This window comes from Mustela nigripes, chromosome 18, assembly GCF_022355385.1.
Source record: "Mustela nigripes isolate SB6536 chromosome 18, MUSNIG.SB6536, whole genome shotgun sequence".
Taxonomy (NCBI): domain Eukaryota; kingdom Metazoa; phylum Chordata; class Mammalia; order Carnivora; family Mustelidae; genus Mustela; species Mustela nigripes.
The window spans coordinates 39,189,097-39,210,522 of NC_081574.1; the positions used below are offsets into that span (position 1 = coordinate 39,189,097).

General features: G+C 42.4%; 1 protein-coding gene across 1 annotated transcript in view; it reads left to right on the forward strand.

Annotated features, from left to right (window-relative positions):
• PSD3 (pleckstrin and Sec7 domain containing 3) overlaps positions 1-21,426 on the forward strand; it is a 736,339-nt gene that overhangs the window by 105,723 nt on the left and 609,190 nt on the right. The window contains exon 4 of the mRNA XM_059384334.1: positions 5,951-6,817. Within this exon, the coding sequence (XP_059240317.1) occupies positions 6,071-6,817 (747 nt within the window). The 5' untranslated portion in view covers positions 5,951-6,070. The remainder of the gene's footprint in view (positions 1-5,950; positions 6,818-21,426) is intronic.

Here is a 21,426-nt window from a genome sequence, read left to right on the forward strand (position 1 = left end):
ACCACAGGTCATGGGCATGATTGACTTGGGTTCTTAGAAGACTGATGTGGCAGCAGCTAGTAAAATCTGTTGAATGGGGATGGAGTGAGCACTGAAGGGACTTGGAGTGGTCTTGAATAAGGACAGGGATGCACTGAGAGGCCCTTGGCCCCTGTTTGGAGTTAGGACAAAAAGGGCTCAAGTGCTGGCTTCACCTCCTGTTAATGACCTTGGGCAAGGTGCTTCATCTCTCCAGGCCTCAATTTCTTCATCCTATGGCCTCTTGCATACTTACCTGGATAGCAAATGGGAAGTCTTTGGCACACGGTGAGACTAGATAAAATTGCAGCTATTATGGAGTTCAGCAGAGATGTGTCTTTTCCTCTAATTAGTTATTAAAAAAAGTACACTTAGACACAATCCCTATTCATCTAATCAAGGTTTTTTGAAGACTGCTACTGGCAAACTCACCACTCCGTAAGGATGGCTTCACTGAGGAACAATCTGGAACAATTAGAGATGAAGTGAGGGAGGTATAGCCTCTGCCTCTGACCTGGGTCTCAGAACACAAACACCTCAAACCTCACTCCTTATACCACAAACTGTCCGTATCCCTCCCCACCCCCTCTGTAAAGTGGAGCCTGCTCCCTACGTTTGACAGTCCAGTGCTTCCACGGTGGAAAAGGCTTCAGAAACCATGAACTAAAAGACAGCCATGCAGGCATGACACAGAGCAGAGCATTTAAATTCCTCATGGCCATCGCTCTCGTCTGTTCAAGAACTTTTTCCATTTACTTCAGGAACAGTCAGCCTATGTGACCAGATGCTGGGGCAGGCACATACCAACTTAAAACACGAGTCCCTCAAAACACACCCGTGTGTGTGGGGTCAAGGCGGCAGACAGTAAAGGAAACAGAAACAGGATGGAAATGGGAAAACTCCATCTGGTTCTTCCAAAAATAATCATCGCAAGGGGGAATACCTGACATGGTGTCAAGTTTTGAAGAAATGAGCCGAGGTTGCTTTTTGGGGAGAGACAAAAAGTGGTCACAGGGGAGTGAGTCTGAAGAAAGTAAGAGGTGCAGGAGTTGAGGGGACCCTGTGCCCTGGTACTTGAAACAAATGTGAGAAAAGTTTTCTTTTCTTTTTTTCTCATCTCTCCAAATCTCAAGTATTTCTCTGTAAAATAGAATATAAAGTTGGTCCCTAATTAGATGCATTTGGAAGCAACGTGGCAACATGGAAAGAGCACAGACTTTGGAGACTGAAAGACCGGAGTCCACATCCACTTAATTGCTATGTCACTTTGGGAAAAAAGTTTAACTTCTGCAGACCTCAGTGTCTGCTTTGAGCCAGTGACTCTAATATTTACCTTCTTGTGAAGATTAGATATAAATATATAGGCATATAGTAGACATTCAGTAATGGTAACAGGTAACGTCGGCATTCACACATTCACTACTATGCAAATCTCCTTATATAAGCCACAACTGTGAGGTAAGGTGTATTTCTAACCAACAGAGAGAATAACCTAAAGAATCTTGAAGCCTTATTTGAAATGTCATGAATAGGAATGCTCAGCACTTATGACTGACATTGCTCAGACTCTCCTAGGTGTGTCTTTCAGTTCAGTCCATGTCCCTGCCCTAGGTATACTCTCTCTGGCCTCTTCATGCTTCCTTAGCCATTCAGGTTTTGTTTCTGCCAAACTCTTCCTCAGTCTCATACCCCACCCTTACCTCTGCTTCTCATTCTTTTTGGACTCCAGAATGCATTTTCCAAACACATATAACAGGAGAGGCTCTAGTTACTACCTCCTTTCCTTCCCGTCAGGCTGTGGATGACCAACAGGTCACAAACACATTGGACACAGTGACCCCAGAAGTTTCCCAGTTTAATTGCCAAGGGTGGACCACTGTGGATGCCACCTTCTGTGAGAATGAATGACTGGGGAGAGGCAGGTTGTGACTCCTTTGACTTAAACTCTGAATAGAATATTTCCAGGAATCCTTGGGATTCCCCAGATTCCCCTCTAACACTTGTTCTCTAGAATCACCATTCCTGGGAGAATTACTTATCTTTAACTCAGACAACAGCTCTTGATTGTACCATTTTGTATAATCTTGAATCATTTAACCTCTTAAAAATACCAGGCAACCTTTAGAGAGTTTCCCTCATCAGCAAATGTAACACATGTATGGTGAATAGGTCTTTCCTGGGAATCCAGGCTTTGGAGATGGGAAGTACACACAGGCTGAACAAACTATGTTGATGGGGTCCACCCATCCTAGTGAGGGGAAAGAGCCAGACCTGGATGAAAATCTCAAATTTCTACCCTCTCAAACCATGTTGCTCTAAGCAAGTGACTTCATTTCCCTTATTTTCTCTTTTCTGCATTTCTTTTTCAATTTTATTTTATTTGTTTATTTGAGAGAGAGAGAGAAAGCAAGAGCAGGGGGGAGGGGCAGAAGCAGAGGGAGTAGCAGACACCCCGCTGATCAGGGAGCCCTGACATGGGGCTCAATTGTAAGAGGGGGTCATGACCTGAGCCCAAGGCAGACTCTTAACTCACTGAGCCACTCAGATGCCCCTTTTCTCTGTTTCTAAAAGGGGAATCATGCTGCCTACTTCCTAAAGTTGTCATAATGCCTAAATGAGAAAAGCAAGTACTCTGATCTACCTTCCCAGTGCCCACTCCCTACTCCACCCTTGTTAAAATTCTAGAATGTTCTTTTTTCTCTAAATGTAATGAAAAGAAGTCATACCAGAAATAGACTATAATTTAAGTTCCCTGTTGTTTGCAATCACACCTTATGAATCTTGAAGGTAAAGTGGTGTTAGGAGTCAACCTAGAATCCTTTCAGACAAAGAAACCTTGAGTTTTCAGAGAAATCAGAGACAATGACTTAGAGTTATTGGTGATATTATTATAACAAAATCCATGCTGACTTAAAGACCTAATATATTCTTACATAGATTATCCCATTTGACCTTCAAAATAAATCTGTAAGGCAGGAAAGACAGAAATTTATTTTGCTCAGGTAAATGCCCTGAAGTTCAGAAACTTGCTGTGAGTCATAGCTAATAAATGATCACACCAGGACTCAAGCACAAGTGTCCAGACTCCAATTCACTACAGAGTCTTCCCTCATCCCAATTAATTTCGTAGCTCTTAAATGCTTACCCATCTATTGTGCTGAGTGAAATAAGTCAATCAGAGAAAGACAATTATCATATGATCTCCCTGATATGAGGAAGTTGAGAGGCAACGTGGGGGACTTAGGGGGTAGGAAAGGAATAAATGAAACAAGATGGGATTGGGAGGGAGACAAACCATAAGACACTCTTAATCTCACAAAACAAACTGAGGTTTGCTGGGGGGAGGGGGCAGGGAGGCGGGGGTTGGGTTATGGACATTGGGGAGGGTATGTGCTATGGTGAGTACTGTGAAGTGTGTAAACCTGGCAATTCACAGACTTGTACTCCTGGGGCTAATAATACATTATATGTTGATAAAAAATAAAAAAAAATTTTAAAAAGATTAAATGAATGAATTTTTAAAAAATGCTTACCGATCACATGAGAAGTATGAAAATGTGTGTGATTGCCCATCGTGATGGAATACAAACATTTAATGCCACAGCTCAAACCATTCCATTGGGTCGACCAGTTTTCTCTAGTAGTGTGTAGCTATAAATTCTAAAAGTTGCTAATATAAATGTTAGACCATTATGTTCCAGCTGCTATGCTAGTTAAGCCCTTTACATACACTTTCACCTAATCCTCTCAGCAACCCTATAAAGTAGGTATTGTTACCTCATCTTAGAGAAGAAGAAACTAATGATCAGAGAGCTTAAGTAACTTGCTCAAGGTCACATAGCCACACAGTGGATTCAGAGAAATATCTGTCTGTCACCAAAGCACATGCTCTCCATCTCAGTGCTATTTACACCATAGCAGAAACCCATGATTCTCTGGCACTTGTCCCAACTTCTCGTATAGAACTCCAGATTCCCTTTAAGGTTCCCCCCAAATACTTAAGAGTGTCCTAGTGAGGTGTCTTACGTGTGACCTCCAAGTAAGTCCTACCAGCCTTTCTGTCAACTCTATAGCAACATCTGCTATTCCAAGCCTGCACAACCTAGAAATGAAATAAACAATAAATAAATAAAATTAAAAATATAAAAAGGTGTAAGAGAGAAGTGTCCCGAGCACACCACCACTACCCCCAGAGCTCTTTTCTACATAGTTTTCTTTGGAGGTTGGAGTTGAGGTGAGACTTCTGCTCTGCCAGCTCTTTAAAGCCCTGGCCCATCTGCATTTGTGGGAAACAGGCAGCTGGCAATCATTTCACTTCCCTGAGCTGCACATTCCTCAATTGCAAGATGAAGGTGAGGCCACCTCCTCATGGGACTGCGTTCTGCCTTGAATCACATAAGGCATGCAAAGCACCTGTGGGATCCTTGGCGCCTGTAGAGGCTCAAACAAAATGGTGGTTTCTTCTCACCCAAATCCCTGTCCTGTACAAACACAAAAGTTTTCTGGCCTTCTTAGCAGTAAATCCGTTAACAAACTAATGTGTGCTGAGTGGTTAGTGTCCAAGCGAATACTTTGACAGGAGAGTGAGTAAATTGCATAAGAACACCAGCCAACACTCACACTGGACTTTTATTGAAAATAGTATGATCACATCAACATGTCATTATTTCAGTGGATGGGAGAACACTGTTTTGCTAAAGTTTTCTCTGTAATGGTGTTTGTTGAAAGGAGTTACGGTGTCCCATGCCTACACAAGACAGCTCTGGCACATTTCTCAGTAGCTGTACACCGAGTCCTTTGTCAACTGTCTGGAAATGTGAGCAGAGCTGCCATCACCTTGGATGTAAAGGTTGTGTGAAGATGTTTAACAATAAAAATAAATGGAGAGACCCCGGCACCCATCCTGAGAACAACCCAAGCTGCGCTGGTCAGCAGTGGTCAGCCAGGGCCATGGCCCTGCATTACTCCAGGGGTGATGCCAGTGGAAGGTAATGGCCGGGTGCCAGGGAGAGGGACAGCTCAGGCTCGTGTGCTGCCAAGCAGCCAACTTTCTGGGCTCTGGGCTCAGTTCGTCTCCTAGCATAATATCCGGGGTCTCTTTCCGTCATGTCATCATTGAGAAAGAAAAGACCTTTCCCACCCCCCTCCCTCTTCATTCCTCAGGGACAAGGCCACAGGACTCAGAATGTTCTTTTCCACTGTGAGAGGTATTGAGCCTATAGTAACACCCTGCAAGTGAATTACTCAATGAATTTTCAGGTGGATTTCTACAGTTCTCACAAGAGGATGAAGTGTTTAAAATGAACAAAAGCCCCTTGCATCTGATTTGTCACCAGCTTGTTTTTCTTATTTTCTGGGTTTTTTTTTTTTCTATCTTTCTGTCTCTCTTTTCCCCTTTATTTCTTTATTTTTATTTACTTGTGTGTATGACGCCAAGTATTTTGATGTGGGACTGTAGGACTCCTGGGGAACTCCTAAATAACCACAGGATTTAAAGAGGAAATTCGTTAAAACATTAAAGTTGTTCACAAGTGTGCATTATCCGTGCAGGCAAGGGAGATTAAAAGGACACTTTGAAGTGTCCTGGAGGTTTCGTCTGTCAATCACAGAGCCTCTCCCCTGTCAGACACACGAGAACAGGTGTAGCAAGTATGGAATTCAGGATTCAACAGTGAAACAAGTAACTTCAGCCTCTTCATTTCAAATATAGGGAAGGGGGCATTTAATTAAGACAAAGGGATTCCGTCAGACACACCACGGTGAGAGTGGCAGAGTCTTGACTGTTCCCTCCCAGCCCTCACTCCTAGACTGGGCTCTGTCTGTTTTTGTGATTCTGTGCAGTGAGTGCTGAGTCCAGTACCAAAGCCAACAGGACCCCTGCTCCTTGAAGATTCCTCCTGGGGGGCTGAAGGTGTGTCCTTTGCTTCCTCAGGCTGTCATTGGAACCATGGGGCCAAGTCACGTCTGCCCGCAGCTGCCAGCATTTGCCTCACTGGACACCGAGGTCTGAAGCTTGACGCTGGCAAGAGCCAGCCCTACCCTCTTGGAGGAAATGGCTGAACAGCCTGAGCAACAGCAGATGAGAACTTCCTTCCTCTTCATCCAGCTGCAGGCCCCCCCTGCTGGAGCTCTCCCCTCCCGTTCTACAGCAGCCCCAGGGGGCCCGGAGGAGGGACACATTTTCCCAAGTCCCAGGACTGGCCTCTTGGCAGGCCGGGGCCTCAGGCGCACACAGGGCTTGGCTGCTCCTCCCTTGCGCCTGCTGCAGAAGGGGGGCTCTGGGACTGAGGAACCAGCTGCTTTCAGTTGCTCTGCTCTGAAGGAGGAGGAGAGAGAGGAAAAACCCCAGGATCTGGATGGAAGGAGGGGTGGCGTTTGCAGATCCCCACGTCACAGACCTTCCCTGGCCACTGCCTCCAGGAAATTTGGACGACTACAGCCCCTGTCATGCAGCCTTCCTAGCCCAGCTCCCGTAATGAGCGATGAAAGCAGCGATTCCTCCATGGGCTGGGAGCACTGGCCAGCCATCTCTGCCCCCCAGGACCTGTGGAGCACAGACCCTTGGTCTTGGGATGCCTTGGGATGTTCAGTTCCACAGGCCAACCTGGCTCACCCTACTGACAGGGGTGAAAGTGTTACGCTGAAGACAGCTGTTGCCACCTGCCAGGTGCTCCCGAAGAGCTATGAGGAGGGCACTGGCACCACAGGGCGAGCCAGGAGAGCAAGGCTCTACAGATACTCTCCGCACATTCAGACCAGCCAGAGCTACCCCGCCCCGCCTGCCACTCTGCCTCTCAAGGTAAGAAAGTGTGTGTGGCTGAATCCCCAGACTCCAGCTGTTCCCCTAGAAGAGGAATCGAGTGGGGACAGATGAGCCCACGAGTGTTCCCAGTTCCTCCATGGAGGGCATACACCTCAGTAGCGGAGGTAGTCGCCAGCCACAGTCCCCCGGTCCTGGGCCTGTATCTTTCCTCCGTGTTCTGCCACCTTCTCTGCCATTAACAACAACTTGTTTGAAAGGAGAGAGTGAATAACTATTTCCCGAGATTTCTGCCAAAAATAGGAGAAGTAAAGTTAGGCGAGGAAGTACATACTTTTAGGGGAAGGCCGGAGGAAGGGCAAAGGAGGCATGCAGACCTTTACTGAGCCTCCCAGAGGAATAGAGGCCCATATCCCCAGTCCCAGATGGGGGCACTGAGAAGTGGCTAGGCAAAAATCCTCTGCCTGCCAAAAACAAAAGGGCAAAAGCAAAACCTATTCTCCAGAATAGACTGTGAGGGCTTTGAGGAGGCTTCACTGGATTTTGTGAAGGTTTTCAGAACTGGGGTACAGCTTGGAACTCAGACACAGTTTTACATGCTTGACCTTCTAAGGCCCACATCTACTTCCATCGCCCTCCCCTGCCCCACTGAGGATATGTAGATCTGGGCACCAGCAGCCTGCCGGCCTCCATTTCCCAGCAGTAAGGGAGCAGTAGGTCATTCTATGTGATCCTCGGGGTATCTTCCAGCTCTTCAGGGCTATACGCCCAATCACAGCCATGCTGACACTTTGTTCTTAGCGTCTTATTCTCTGTATCTCTGACCCCACCTCTTCATGGTGCTGGTGCTCTCTCCCCCCAGTTCAGGTGTATGGCTCCCAAAATGGGTGGGCAAAATAAAACCTTATGCTTTTATTTTCCTTTTCTTCACAGCATGAACAATTTGCTCTATTTTGCACATGCATAGGTGACAGCAGTGAGGGTGAGGAAGAGTCTGTCTGTTGGTGTTGCTGGGATGAGACAGAAGAGTAGGGATTCTTGTTGGGATATGTGGAAGTTTGACATGGAGGGGACTCTCAGGGACCTAACAGGAGAAGTGGATGAAATTCACAACATCAGAAAATGGGTCTTCCATGGGCTTAGAAGTGGTGTGGCTTCATCTAGACTCTGTGGCTATCTCCTACATGCTCTGTGGCTATCTCCTACATCTCCTCCACACTATCCTTCCTTTCCCTTTCCCCTTTTAACATGGAGCCTGTACAGTTAAGAATCAGGGAGAAAGGATGAGCGCAAGTTCTATTCAGGGGAACTCTTGGAAGAAGAGAGATGCTAGCATGCTTCCTTAAGAAATAGTTTACATTCCTTCCTAGTTCTTGTATCACTCATTTCCTACAGGGATTTAGAAGGAATGACATACCCATGCGTCAGAGCCCTGTCTCTCTATGTGGGGTCACACAGTAGTTGTTTATGTATTTGAATGCTGGTCTGATAACTTGAAAACTCCATCTTTTCCTACTCTTCCCTCCTGTCTTCTAGATATAAGCCCAAGCCTCAGAACTGTTACCATTTCTCAAGGGAAAGGTACCTTGGGAGTTGGTCCAAGTGGGTAGATTTTTTACCTTGTCTGCCTCATGTAGCCACTTTTGCTAACAGGCTCTGAGATATCTGCCTCCATCTAAAGTAGGGATTGCAAGATTCTGGAACTAAACTTAGATTTGTGTATGAAAGTGTTGAACAGTAAAAGGGACTGTCAGTAGCTCTGCATTAAGAGAGAGAAGAAGAGATGCAAATCTGTGGGGCATCAGGGTAGGAGGTCCATGCAGGGTGGGACTTGAGGTGGTTAGGAGGAAGCCTGGCTAAAAAAAATAAACCTTGAGTTTGCTGGTCAGATATTGTGATTACCTCCACCATAGGAAGGCAAGTTGGGAAATTAGCACCCTCAGACCACAAGTCCTTTAAATGCCTTATGGCTATTATTAACAAGGTGACCCCTGCCTGGTCTTTTGTGTTAGTGAAAGAGGAAATTAACAGAGATAGATTTTCCATCTGTGCAGTCCTGAGTAGATTAAAGTGTCTGGACTTGATAAATCATTGCATGAAAATTCTCCAGTCTTTTCATGCTTCTCATAGCTGTATAAGTCACAGCAAAGAGGCAGAAGGGTGATTAAAAACATCTTCTAATCACCTATGAATGGAAAGCCCTTGATTACCCATAATGGGAATTTTGCTTGATATACTCATGAAAAATGTGATCAATTATATTTGTTAAAGTGAAATGCTGGCTATACGGAAGCAAAGCCTACATATACTACATGTGTATGATAGGACTGAGGTTCATATATCAACTTTCCAAGCAGAAAAATCTGGATCAAGTGTAAACTCTCCTCTTCGCAATGCTACAGATGGCTTAATTTATCCTCTCACAGTTGAAACAAATGGGCTCCAATGTGAAAATTATTGACTTAAATCCTTCCAAGTTAGCATAGGGCATAAGCGCAGCAAATCAAATCAAATCAAATCAATTCGTTCCTAATTTATATAAAAAATAATTATAGCACTCTGTGACCAACATAGGGCTTCCAATGCACTATTTCCTCTTATTGAAAACTCAAAACTCTGTGAGGATATATATTATTATTATCTCCCCTTCACGGATAAGAAGACAAGATGCTTAGGAATGGTCAGCAATTTTCTGGGTCCTATGACTAGGACATGGCGGCTCAGGACAGAGCTCAAGTATCCACTCAGACGCCAGAGCTCTTTCAGCCATCTCTCAGTGTCTTCTGAGAGGGGGGGTTTTCTTGGAAGGCAGCCCACTACTTCCTAGAACCTGGGACACTATTCTCCTACTTTCTCCGGTGGGAAGGATAGGAGAAGGACAGTCGGGAATATCAGGTCGAGTGACTAGCCTTGTGTGAATAAGCGCTGTTTTCTAGAAGCAGCGAAGGCCTGGGTTTGAAAGATGTAGAGTTCCAGCTCCTGGCAATGCCAGCTGAGGGCTATAACATTCCTGTGGTGAGTCTGTCAGTGTGAATCAGAAATTGTTCCATGGTCTGAGGCAAGAGGCTGCCCTAACCATTTCTTGGACCCCATGTTCTGCTGCCTCTCTGTGGGAACGAGAGGAACTGTCAATGTGTGGCTTGAATTTGGGGCTAACTAAAGATACAAAGACCATACAAAGATAAAGAAAACAAACACAACACAAGAGAGGGAGAAAAACTTTCTCTATAATGATTTTGTGAAATCTCCAATTTTTAAAAAATTAGGTCTTCATATCTTACATATTTTATCTTTTGAGATAACAATGACTTTTTGTATATAAATGACAAAATTTCCCCCCCAAATACCATTTTTTAAATCCCACAAAATTTTCACCTATAGCTTTAAATTTCCCAGAAAGTTTACCTCTCTCCATTGGCCTTCCTTTTTCTCTTCCTCTTTCTCTTCCTCGTCATCTCAAAAGCAATCACATTTTTGAGCTTTTATCACCAGCTTCCAGGAGTGGTCAGGTCTACAAAACAGGATAAAGTGAGCAGGACAGACAAGGAGTCCATGGGAGGTTTATGTGGGAGGGAGGCAGGAATCGGTGTTTCTTTTTTAAGGTAGTGGAGGGAAGTGCAGTCCTATTTGTCCTATAGGGAGGCCTTATCAAGCAGACTAGAAAAAAATATTTTTAACTTTCTGTGTCTTGGAGTGTTTTGCATTATAAAAAAGATAAATGTCTGAAATATAAGTCTGTAAAGTGCATTTTTTTAAAAAAAATATTATTTATTTATTTATTTATTTGAGAGAGACAGAGTTAGAGAGGGAGAGGCTGCATGCACAGGCAGGGACGAAGGGAGAGGGAGAAGTGGATTCCCTGCTGAGCAAGGACCCCCCCCCCCCCCGCCCCAATGGGGGGCTGGATTCCAGGATCCTGGGATCATGACTTGAGCGCAGGCAGATGCTTAACTGACTGAGGCAGCCAGATGCCCCAAAGTACATTAAATTTTTGATGGGAAGTTTTGATTTAGAGTAAAGTTCTCTGGCACTGGAATTTAAGAGATGAAAAAGGAAGCTCTGGTTCTGGGTACTAACTAGCTAAGTGGCCACTAACAACTCATTGAACAAAGCTAGGATATCATGTTTATTCTCTGAGGTCTTTCCAGTTCTGACACTCTGTATAAAGTATGAATCTACGAATCGAGAGAGGTAATGAAACTGTGATGAAATGGAAGTATTAAAACAATCAGCTTGTCCCTAAAGATTAATAATTTTGTCAAATGACCTCTCTGCAAGGAAGATACCTAGTGGGTAGCCTCTCTCGGGGAGATCTGGGACTTCAGTAGACACGAGGGTGTTTATATACATGGTAACATAGTGCCTGGGGCTTAACAGTTGAATGAGTGAATAAAGGAAGGAATGAAAGTTTGCAAGGCTGGTTAACATTCAGTGAAATGAAAGAATCAGTGCATTTTGAGAACAACAAAACAAATCCCACCATGGAATTTTAAGGACAGAATTCCCAGCTGTCGGTCCCCAAATGATTGATATTTCCTTCTCTGACCAGATTCCAGGTGAATAAATTCCCTTCTGGCATTGAATACTGACCCCTATCCCCTCCCCATATACTTAAGCTGCCCCTGGAAAAGGTCATTTATGTTATCTGGGGTAGAAACTTAATTACCTAAGTCTGTTGACTTTGTCTGGCCTGTCATAAGTTTAGAAATGGTTCTGCACATAAAATAGTATTCTAGATAATTCTACCTTTAAATTAAACCTTCTTGGTGAGCAATTTAGAATTTTAAAAAAGAAATTAGAACAAAGAGAGAGCTTGCACAAATGCCCATATAGTAACTTAAACAGCAATAGAGATAAATGGCAATGGTGACCCTTTTAAAAGATGTTGGTACTTAGGATACAGTACTGTTGGGATTGAAAAGCTTATCTTTAGTCCATTTTACACTGCATTGGTTTTGATACAGATGTCTTGATTTATTACTTGAATAAATGAAGTCTGAGATAGCAGAACGGGTTTCAATTCTTTTTTATCTTGTGGTTTGCCTCTGTGTTCCCATGACAACATTTTCTTGCTGTTTTTCTTTCCTTACCCTTTCCTTTCACATTCAAACACAGAAGTCCTGGGGATCATTCTACTACCCTCAATGATCTATATGCTACCCTCCAGTGCTACCCTCAAGGAACTATATGCATTGCGGCATCTTGACCGGGAGAAGAGGGCAGAGAGCACATGGGCCACTTCACGGTTGGGGGTTCCTGTGACATACAGAATAGCAATTGGAATGGGAGCTAGGACATAGAGACTCTGGCCCTCTCTTTGATTTAAGTTAGCTAAGGATGGACAAGTCTCTTCATTCTGGATCTTAACTCCTTGTCTATAATATGAAAAGATTAGACTGCTTTCCTCCCATCTAGTTCTATGATTCTAAGTTCTTACCAATCCATGTGTGCCTACTTTAAAAGTCAACCAAAACTACAGCTTTTGATGACAAATCCTTGAAAGTCCGTCATATTTAGAAGTTACTGTGAGTTGGAAAACATCTTTATTGGTACAATTAAATGTCTCCTCACAGGGTAAGTAAGAACTAAATCCTTTCTTTTAAAAACGTTTATTTACTTTTAGAGAGAGAGTGCAAGCAGGGGGAGGGACAGAGGGAGAGGGAGAGAGAGAATCATAAACAGATCCCCTGCTGAGTGCAGAGCCCAATTCCAGACTCTGTCTCATGACCTGAGCTGAAACCATGGGTCAGATGCTAAACAAACTGAGCCAGCCAGGCACCCCAGAACTAAATATATCTTAGAACACTTTACACCAACTGTTAATTGTTTTTTTTTATAAAATATTAGCTGCATTAGTCAAGTATTAGTTTAGCCTGAGACATTTGGACAAAGAGACTAAAATTTAGTGTTTTTTATAGCTCTACAAAAAGTTTTGTTTTGTTTTTCTCTCATATTAAAAAGGAAATAAATGCTGAAAGGAATTGTTCTGTGTTTTGGTCTCTGGAATCAATTATTCAGGAAAGGAATTATTTGGAAATCAATTCTAATCAGAAATTAAGACCCAGAATGGTGAAGAGACTTGTCTCACTTAACTAGTTTGAGTTAGTTCCAACAGATTGCCTCAGTTTAAATTTGAAGGTTTGTGCCCTTGGACAAAAGTGTTCTACTTGTAAGATTTAGTTAAGATTCTTGGTTGTGTATAATTGAAATCCTCAAGGATACTTTATCCCAAATGCAGGGCACTCATTGGAAGAACACATGTGTGTAAGAGTAGAGTCTCATAAAACCCTAGGACTTCAGGACCCTAAGATGTGGAGATGTGGAGATGTGGATGGGCCTCAGGACCAACTGGTGAGGGCTCCAGAGATTTCAGGGCTCTCTCTGTATCTCCTTTCTCTGTTGGTCTCTGAATCATGTTTTCTCTTTCTGCACATCTGCTTCCTCTATTCCCTCTTCCGCAGTGGGGAGAATGACAACCCATAATTCCCAGGTTTGTATCTCCTTTCTTTAGAGACAATTTAGACTAAGACTGGAGCCCTTGGGCCTACTTCCCAATCCCCCAGCAGGAGGCTCCTTGGTCCAGCACAGGTTGGGTGTCCCCCAGTTTACGATGGTGGAGGCAGGGGCAGGAACAGCTGACGAGACACTATCAGGTCTGCTGAAGCCCAATGATGATGGGACATTTTCTAGAAATTAATGGAACATGGAAAATAGGGGAGCTAATTTGAATGAACAACCTAATAAATGACCAAAAACACTTTCATGGAGCTGTAAACTAAATTTATAAAGTGATCACTTTGTGTAAATGTCCTATCTGAGCCTTCTCAAATTTTAAGGAAGCCAGTTTTTATAGCCTTTGGGGAGATTTTTTAAAAAGAGCACAACTGAACTAAGCAATATATTAGAATTAAATTATTACCTGATACGGCTTATGAATAAATAGATTTACTTCTAGAATTTGATACTGGCTATGACGTTGTAAATTTTCTCTTTCAAATATGTTTCTTCTTCGTAGACTTTTCGGAGACCATAGGATGCTGGAAGATAACAACAAATCTAAGTACTTAGTGAAAGTGAGATTCTGTACTAGGCAGACTACCATTTCAGATTCTACATGTGATCTCTCCCACTTCATAGCAACTCATTGGGACTCCTGACCCATGTCAGAACAACGAAAATCGTAAAGATAAGCCACATTCCTTGAACTGGGTTATACTGATTCTGTGAACTGAACCATACCAATGAAAACAAAAGGTGGGGGGCACCTGGGTGGCTTAGTCCTTAACCATCCTTCAGCTCAAGTCATGATCCTGGGATCCTGAGATTGAGCCCCTCATGTGGCTCCCTGCTCCGCAGAAAGCCTGCTACTCCCTCTCCCACTCCTTCTGCTTGTGTTCCCTTTCTCGCTATCTCTGTCTCTGTCAAATAAATAAATAAAATCTTTAAAAAAAACAAAAACAAAGCAAAAGGTGGGTGCAAGAAGGAATGATGGTTCCATACAGTTCACGTTGTTGGGCTAGTGCGGGGCTACAGGTTTTAGAGGTTCCCTTTCCCTCCTTCTGAAGTCATCAGCAGCTGTGATCCTTTTTTGGCTGCCCTTTGTGTTGTGCATATTTCCGTGATTATATTTAGTCAATTTTAACTTTTTGGAATTTAACTTTCAATTTTCAGGATGTGTGGTTTTGTATTAACCTTTCAATTACTGGGTCCAGCAGATTATGTGAGCCAAAAATCTTCAGGGCATTACTCAAGCACTTATAGTGTCGTATTATTTGAAGATCCTACTTTATCAGCAAGGAGCTTGGTTTCTTTTTATTGAATTCTCTAAGTGATTATATGATGAAGGAAAAAGTAAAATGTCACATCATTTATCCCATGCCACAAGAAGAAAGATCTCAGGAGTTTGTTACATTTTTCCATCTTTTTCCATAAAGAATTTCAACTATGGTAGAAATAATAAATAAAAATAATGGTAAAGGTAAATAGTAATAAAGAATCAGGTCTTGGAGGCGCCTGGGTGGCTCAGTGGGTTAAAGTCTCTGCCTTCGGCTCAGGTCACGATCCCAGAGTCCCGCATCGGGCTCTCTGTTCAGCAGGGAGCCTGCTTCCCTTCCTCTCTCTCTGCCTGCCTCTCTGCTTTCTTGTGATCTCTGTCAAATAAATAAATAAAATCTTAAAAAAAAAAAAAGAATCAGATCTGGGAAATATAAATAAGGATCAAGATGAAGAAGAGATCAAGCGAAGATCAGGAAAAGAGCAACGAGAACAACATAAATGTTTACAGAGCTGGTGGTGTTCAGAGTCAGATTGGGATCCGTGTTTTCCAGGCATCCATGCTGTGAAGGACTTGGTTAGCTGCACCTGCCCTTGGTGAGAAGGGAGGGACTGGAGGGAAGAAGGGGAAATAGGAAGGAGAGAAGAAAGGAAGGAAGGAGGGAAGGAAGTTTTCTTTAACGTGTTCCACAGAAATAATTCTCTCAGAAAACCAAATTCTGTTTGCCCTTTCAAATAGCAATAAAAAATAACATCTTGGGGGTGCCTGGGTGGCTCATTTGTTAAGCATCTGCCTTCGGCTCAGATCATGACCCCAGGGTCCTGGGATCTAGCCCCGCATTGGGCTCCCTGCTCAGTGGGGAGCCTGTTTCTCCCTCTCCCACTCCCCCTGCTTGTGTTCCCTCTCTCTCTGTCAAATAAATAAAATATTTAAAAAATACAAAAACAAAAACTTCTAAACCTCAACTTCTTTAATGGAAAGAAGAAGAAATAATAACACCCATCTCATGTAGTTAGTGGTTAAGTGCATTAAATAAACTAATGTTTGCAGAGTGCCTCTTATCAGAGGTACTTAATTAATTGCGGCTGGTATAATTCTTAATACTGTGGGCTCAAGTCCTTTCCTTCCCATTTTAAAAGATTAAAAAAATAACATTTTGGATAAAATCTTTTCTAAGAAGCACTTGATATTTACTATTATCTTGTTTCTTTAGATGTATATGCAACATAATTTAACGTTCTTGATAAGTAATTATTATAATAGCAATATTGTTTGCTGGCAACTTTCATCTGTAAGACAATTTGCTTTGTACAAATACTCTGTTCTCTGAGTTCTTACTGTTTTTTAGTCATTTTTCAGTTTCCTTCATGTTGACCTGTTCCCTCTTACTGCCATTAGCGTGCTGACTTCTAAGAGACTTTTTAAAATCCACCACAAGCCAGGAAACTGACAAATAACTAAACTAACAAATTTGTTAAAATTATAAAGCAAGTGTGTTAATTATGGAAAGTAAAAGTGAGGGGTTGAGTGGCTCATCTACCAGAAAATCTCAAGAGTTTTAATACAGATTTTTGTGTGCGTGTTGTGTGTTCAGACATGATACTTTTGCTCTCTGTAACTATGGTTTCAATCTGGATGAATAATTGCTAAAGAAATAACTTCTGGGTTCATTCATTCAATAACTATTTCTTGATCATTGTTCTAGGCACTGGGGATACAGCAGTGAATAAGACAAGCTCACATACTCTGGTAGGCGCAGCAAATGAAACAAGAAAACAAGACATGAACATACAACTTCTGATTGTGACTGGTACCTGGAAGAAAATAAAACAGAAGGAGGTGATGAGATGAGGGGTGTTAGAAAGAATAGTCTAGTTTGTGTGATGAGAACTGTCCTCACGGAGGAGGTGACTTTTGAATTAAGACTTGAATGACAGGCAGGAACCAGCCATGGAAGATCAGAGAGGGGAAGGTTCAATGCAAGGCTTAGCACAAGAGTCCCACGTACCTGCAGGATCACTAGTGAGCATTAGTTACGAGAAAAGTCAAAGCCACAGGAAGGGACAGATCATGTAGAGCTTCACAGACTCAGAAAGAAGTTTGAATTTTATTCTACCTACAATGGGGAGCTGTTGGAGAGTTTTGAACAGGAGAGGAACACTGAAATTAAGGGAAGAGTGGGTGCATTGGTGAAGTAACTTCCCTAGTTAGTCTACAGATTACTATAGTTGCTACAGGTACCTATAGTTACTGTACAGATTGCAGGATTTAATATTCCTGATACCCTCTTCCTAATCTTATGGAAAAAATCCTTGAGGCACATAGTTTAACTTCCTCCGGATGATAGGGAACATTCATTTTTACCTCAAAGTCCTTTAGTTCTGAACTATAGAATCTAAGCAGAGAGAGCAGCAGAGGCAGAAGGAGAAGCAGGCCCTCTGCTGAGCAGGGAAACTGATGCGGGCTTGATCCCAGGACCCCAGGATCATGACCTGAGCCAAAGGCAGACGCTTAACCGACTGAGCCACCCAGGCACCCCCTAGTTCTGAGCTATAGAGCTATGACGAATTCCTGAAGTAGTAAGTCAGGTAGAGGGGGAGAATACTCCAGTTCCTCAAGCATTCGAGGTTTCCCTGAATGAAACTGCATTCTAATGATAGACAATTGAGCAGATCCTTTCAATATTTGTAACCTTAAAAAGTTTGATTTTGTTTAGGATAATGATGTTTAGGATTTAAATTAATAAAATCTTTCTATTATTACAAATGTTTTGCACATAATGGGCGCCCCATTAGTATAACCTCTAATTTGTTAATGACATAGTCACTGTAAGCAACCTCCTCTTTTACTAATTCCTTCACTTCCTTCCTCATGTCCTTTAGTTCCTCTACTTCACATTTGCAAAGCATTAAACTATGAGGCCTCCAGGCTGGTGACTTGTCAAGCAAGAGGTAGCTGGCACTGTTGGAGTCAATCCAAAGTAGAATAAAATCTCATACTATCTATGGGATCATAACTTCAGCAAAGTGGTATTTTTACGATAATATATTTCTCCTGTGGCTTAGACAGATGTTTAGGGATTTCTTGGGTGGGCCTGTGGCCAAGGAATTACCATAATATTTCTGTTTGGCTCAGCTTGTTGACCTACTTTTCACAATCTACTTTGCAAATAATCTCTGTGAGTGATGTCCCCTCAATGGTGATAACTATTCTCCTGAAGAATCAGCTTTATTCCATGTTTTGAACAACCTACAAAATAAGTATTTTCACCATAAATAATCATTCTTACTTTTCATGCCATTTGAGAAAGTTTAATGGCAAAATTCTTTCTATTTTCATCCTCAATCTGTTTTAGGAAGTGAACTGTTCCTTACAGTTCTCTACAAAGTGCAATTTCACCTTTTTATTCTGTTTTGTGAACCATTTATGGTTGGTTGCCTTCTGTGCATGTACTGGGCTGTCTTGTTGTTTGCAGCCGCTGGGGCCCTTTGGGAAAAGAAAAAAACATTACAAGAGTCCAACTAGAAGGAATTATACTGTTGACTATTGTAAGTTACTTTAAGCATTGTTAAAAGAATTTTTTAAATGTTTCTGTAGGTTCTTTGGGCATAAAACAGGTGGGAGATTCTTCTCCTGCTTTCTATAAGCCTGAAGTTTGAGGCAAATAGACCTATACGCAAAGAGGCATTTTAGACATATACAAGAAACAGCAGAATAAGGACAAAGGCTTGCAACTTTGGGTGATAATAGTGTTGGCCTGCACTCTGGTGATGGCCTCATGATTTGGGGAGAGAAGTCACCACCTCTCTTCCATTTTGTCAGGGGAAGATCCATACTGGAGACGAGCCTCAGGGGCTTTCTGAGAGAAGAAAGGAAAAACATGGCTGACTGATAGACTATAAAGAGGATTTGAGTATGGAGTTTCTCCTGAGTTCACTTGTGAATTTTCTTATTTATTAATAAGGAACATAACAACTAATATAATCATATACACATAGAGTGAATGTTTTCCTAACTGAAAACTAGGATTTCTGTGTTGTAAGTTTACACCTTTTATTCAAAATATAAAAAATAAATTTAAAATAATAGACCACATTTACTGAATAAAAAAAAAATACCATGAAAAAAAACACATATTTCAGCACAAAAATAAGCATCATTTAATGCAACATTGGAGAATTTGGAGTCAGGACCAGAAAATCTGGACCTGGACTGCCATAGTCTGCACTCTCTTTGTGCAATAGAGAGAGGTAGTAGCCTCCCCTGGGATGGAGATTTCTCCTCACCCTGGAAGATTTCCCTTCCCAGGTGGCAGGCAGTGATGGCAACTGATAAAGGCCACTTTGCAAAGCGTTGCTAAGAGATGGCAGACACACAGGAATGGGTCCTGTAAGCTTGATCAAAGTCAGTGAATCTGAATCTGTTTCCTTGTCAGCATGTGCAGGGAGGTAGGGAGGGGTGGTTGGGCTTGGGATGCCTCTTTGAATGTGTCTCCTTGTGTAAGGACTACAATCTTGTCTATAGCATGTGAAGGATTCTGTCATTTGGACAGCAAATCAAAGCAGGTGATTCAGGCTGGGAGTGAGCAGAATGTGGCCTCTGAAGAAAAATGAGGTTTGGAACTTTGTGGCACTATAACAATATGTCAGTTCACAACAGTAATATATACATTGGCTTTTCTGCATCTTTCTTCCCAGACAAATGATTTTGAGACCTCTCAGGCTCCTTAAGCATGAAGACAGGCCAAAGAACCCATAGCATTAAGATCCCCCCTTTTGCAGGCCTGCCTAGTCTATCCTGCATGTGCAAGAGACTTTGCCTTGTGAAAAAATTAGTTCCTGATTTGTTAAGAACAGGAAAAAGAAGAAAATAAGTTATTCAAGAACTATAACTATAACAGGTATCAAAAGCCATCACCATGTTCACAGAAAGAGCCATTTCATTATTTTTCATAAATCACATTAAAATCTTGCTCCATATCCCCATCTTCCTGCACTAGCAATAAATTCAGTCTGGATATTATCAAGGTTTCCTGTCCACTAAAATTGGGCCAAGGGTCAAAAGATTTGCATGGTACGAAAGCATTCGTGAATTCTTTTTTTTTTTTTTAAGATTTTATTTATTTGTCAAAGAGAGGGAGAGAGAGTGAGCACAGACAGACAGAATGGCAGGCAGAGGCAGAGGGAAAAACAGGCTTCCTGCCGAGCAAGGAGCCTGATGTGGGACTTAATCCCTGGACACTGGGATCATGACCTGAGCTGAAGGTAGCTGCTTAACCAACTGAGCCACCCAGGCATCCCAGCATTCATGAATTCTTGAAGGAGCATTTACTTGCTCCTTCAGCACATGGTCAGCCATGTTTGAGAGCACAGACCAAGCCAGACTCCACGTATGAGGCTCAGCTCTGCCTACACCTTCCTGGCAGGGTAGGCTTGCTTGGGTGAGTTACTTAATCTTTCTGTACCTCAGTTTCCTCATCTGTGAGTTCCTACCAGATAGGAAAAATGAATTAATTTCTAATTTGTAAGGCACTTGGGCCCATGCCTACCACAGAATATGCAGATGCTGGGGAACTCCAGCCTTGATCCAACTTCGATGACCAGCTCCGATTTTGATCACCAATACTCCACCCACCCTAACCTTTGCCAGACTGCCTTTCATTCAAGGCTGTGTGCCTTCAGGTCTGGCAGCTCCATTGCTTCTGTGCCCCAGGGCCTGGGGTCTGGACTCCCTCTCTGCTTCTAGAGAAAAGGAACACATAGGAAGTAGACAAGTCAGGAATTGGGTGGGTGGTTGGGGGCGGGCAGTTGAGGTCTCTCTCTATCTGTAGGTTTGAACGATGATTCCTTTCCTTACCCTCTTCCACCTCCAAGTATAAAGACCAAGGCTATTACTTTCTGTGTCTAATCGTAGCTTTTGTGTTATGTGAAACTAGTATGTGAATTCTCCATCAAGTCATCATCTACTGCAGTCCAGAACTGATGGACCTGGAGAAAAGGAAATGCACTGAAGCTCAGGACTACAGGAAAACAAAAGAGAGCTCTCTGTAGTTAGAAGCATGAAGTAATTTGCTTCAGATTCTAAAACAAGGTTGGGAATAGGAGGCAGAAATATGAAATCATGCCTGATTTTTTGATAAAATCCTAACTAAGAGCAAGTCATTTCATAAACACACCCACCCTTCCTTTAATTTCTGCCCTCTCCTACTTAAAACTTCCCTGAGGGCACTGCCTCTGAGCAGTCCCCCAAGATTAAACAGGACTCACATTGTACCCCTTGCCAGGCTCAGGCAGCACCCCCTTCTCCCAGAAACTTGTTTTAGGATCTTTAGTGTCTTCTAACAGATGGGAAATGTCTTGAGAGACACTGTGTTTTGACATATAAACTTCTCCAAGGCATGGCAGAAGGCTTGGCTTAAAGGGAAGGGCACTGGGAAAAAAAAAAAAAAAAAAAAGAAGAGAAAATTCACAAATTCATGTCAATAAATTATTCTGCCCATTAAATGATTTGGAGAAGCTTTTAGTTATTAGACTACATTCTAAAAACAAAACACTAAGACTGGGTCTGCTTGGCCTAAGTAAAAAGGAAAGAGCTAAAGAAAATTTGAGTTTTACAAAAATTTCTTGATAAACTATGCTGATTCTCTGGATTCAATATCCTAGATTCAAGATTCAAGTTGCTTGGTTAGTTCCAGTAGATCCAGTGTCCTTTTTTTTTTTTTTTTTTTTTTTAAATTTTGGAAGGAAAACCACCCTTTATTTATACTTGTGTTACAGTTCAGAGCCATCTTAAACAGGATAGCAAAGCAGGAGAAAGCACAGATCCTGGGACCAAAGTTTAAATTCAAACATAATCGTATTAACTATGTGACAAT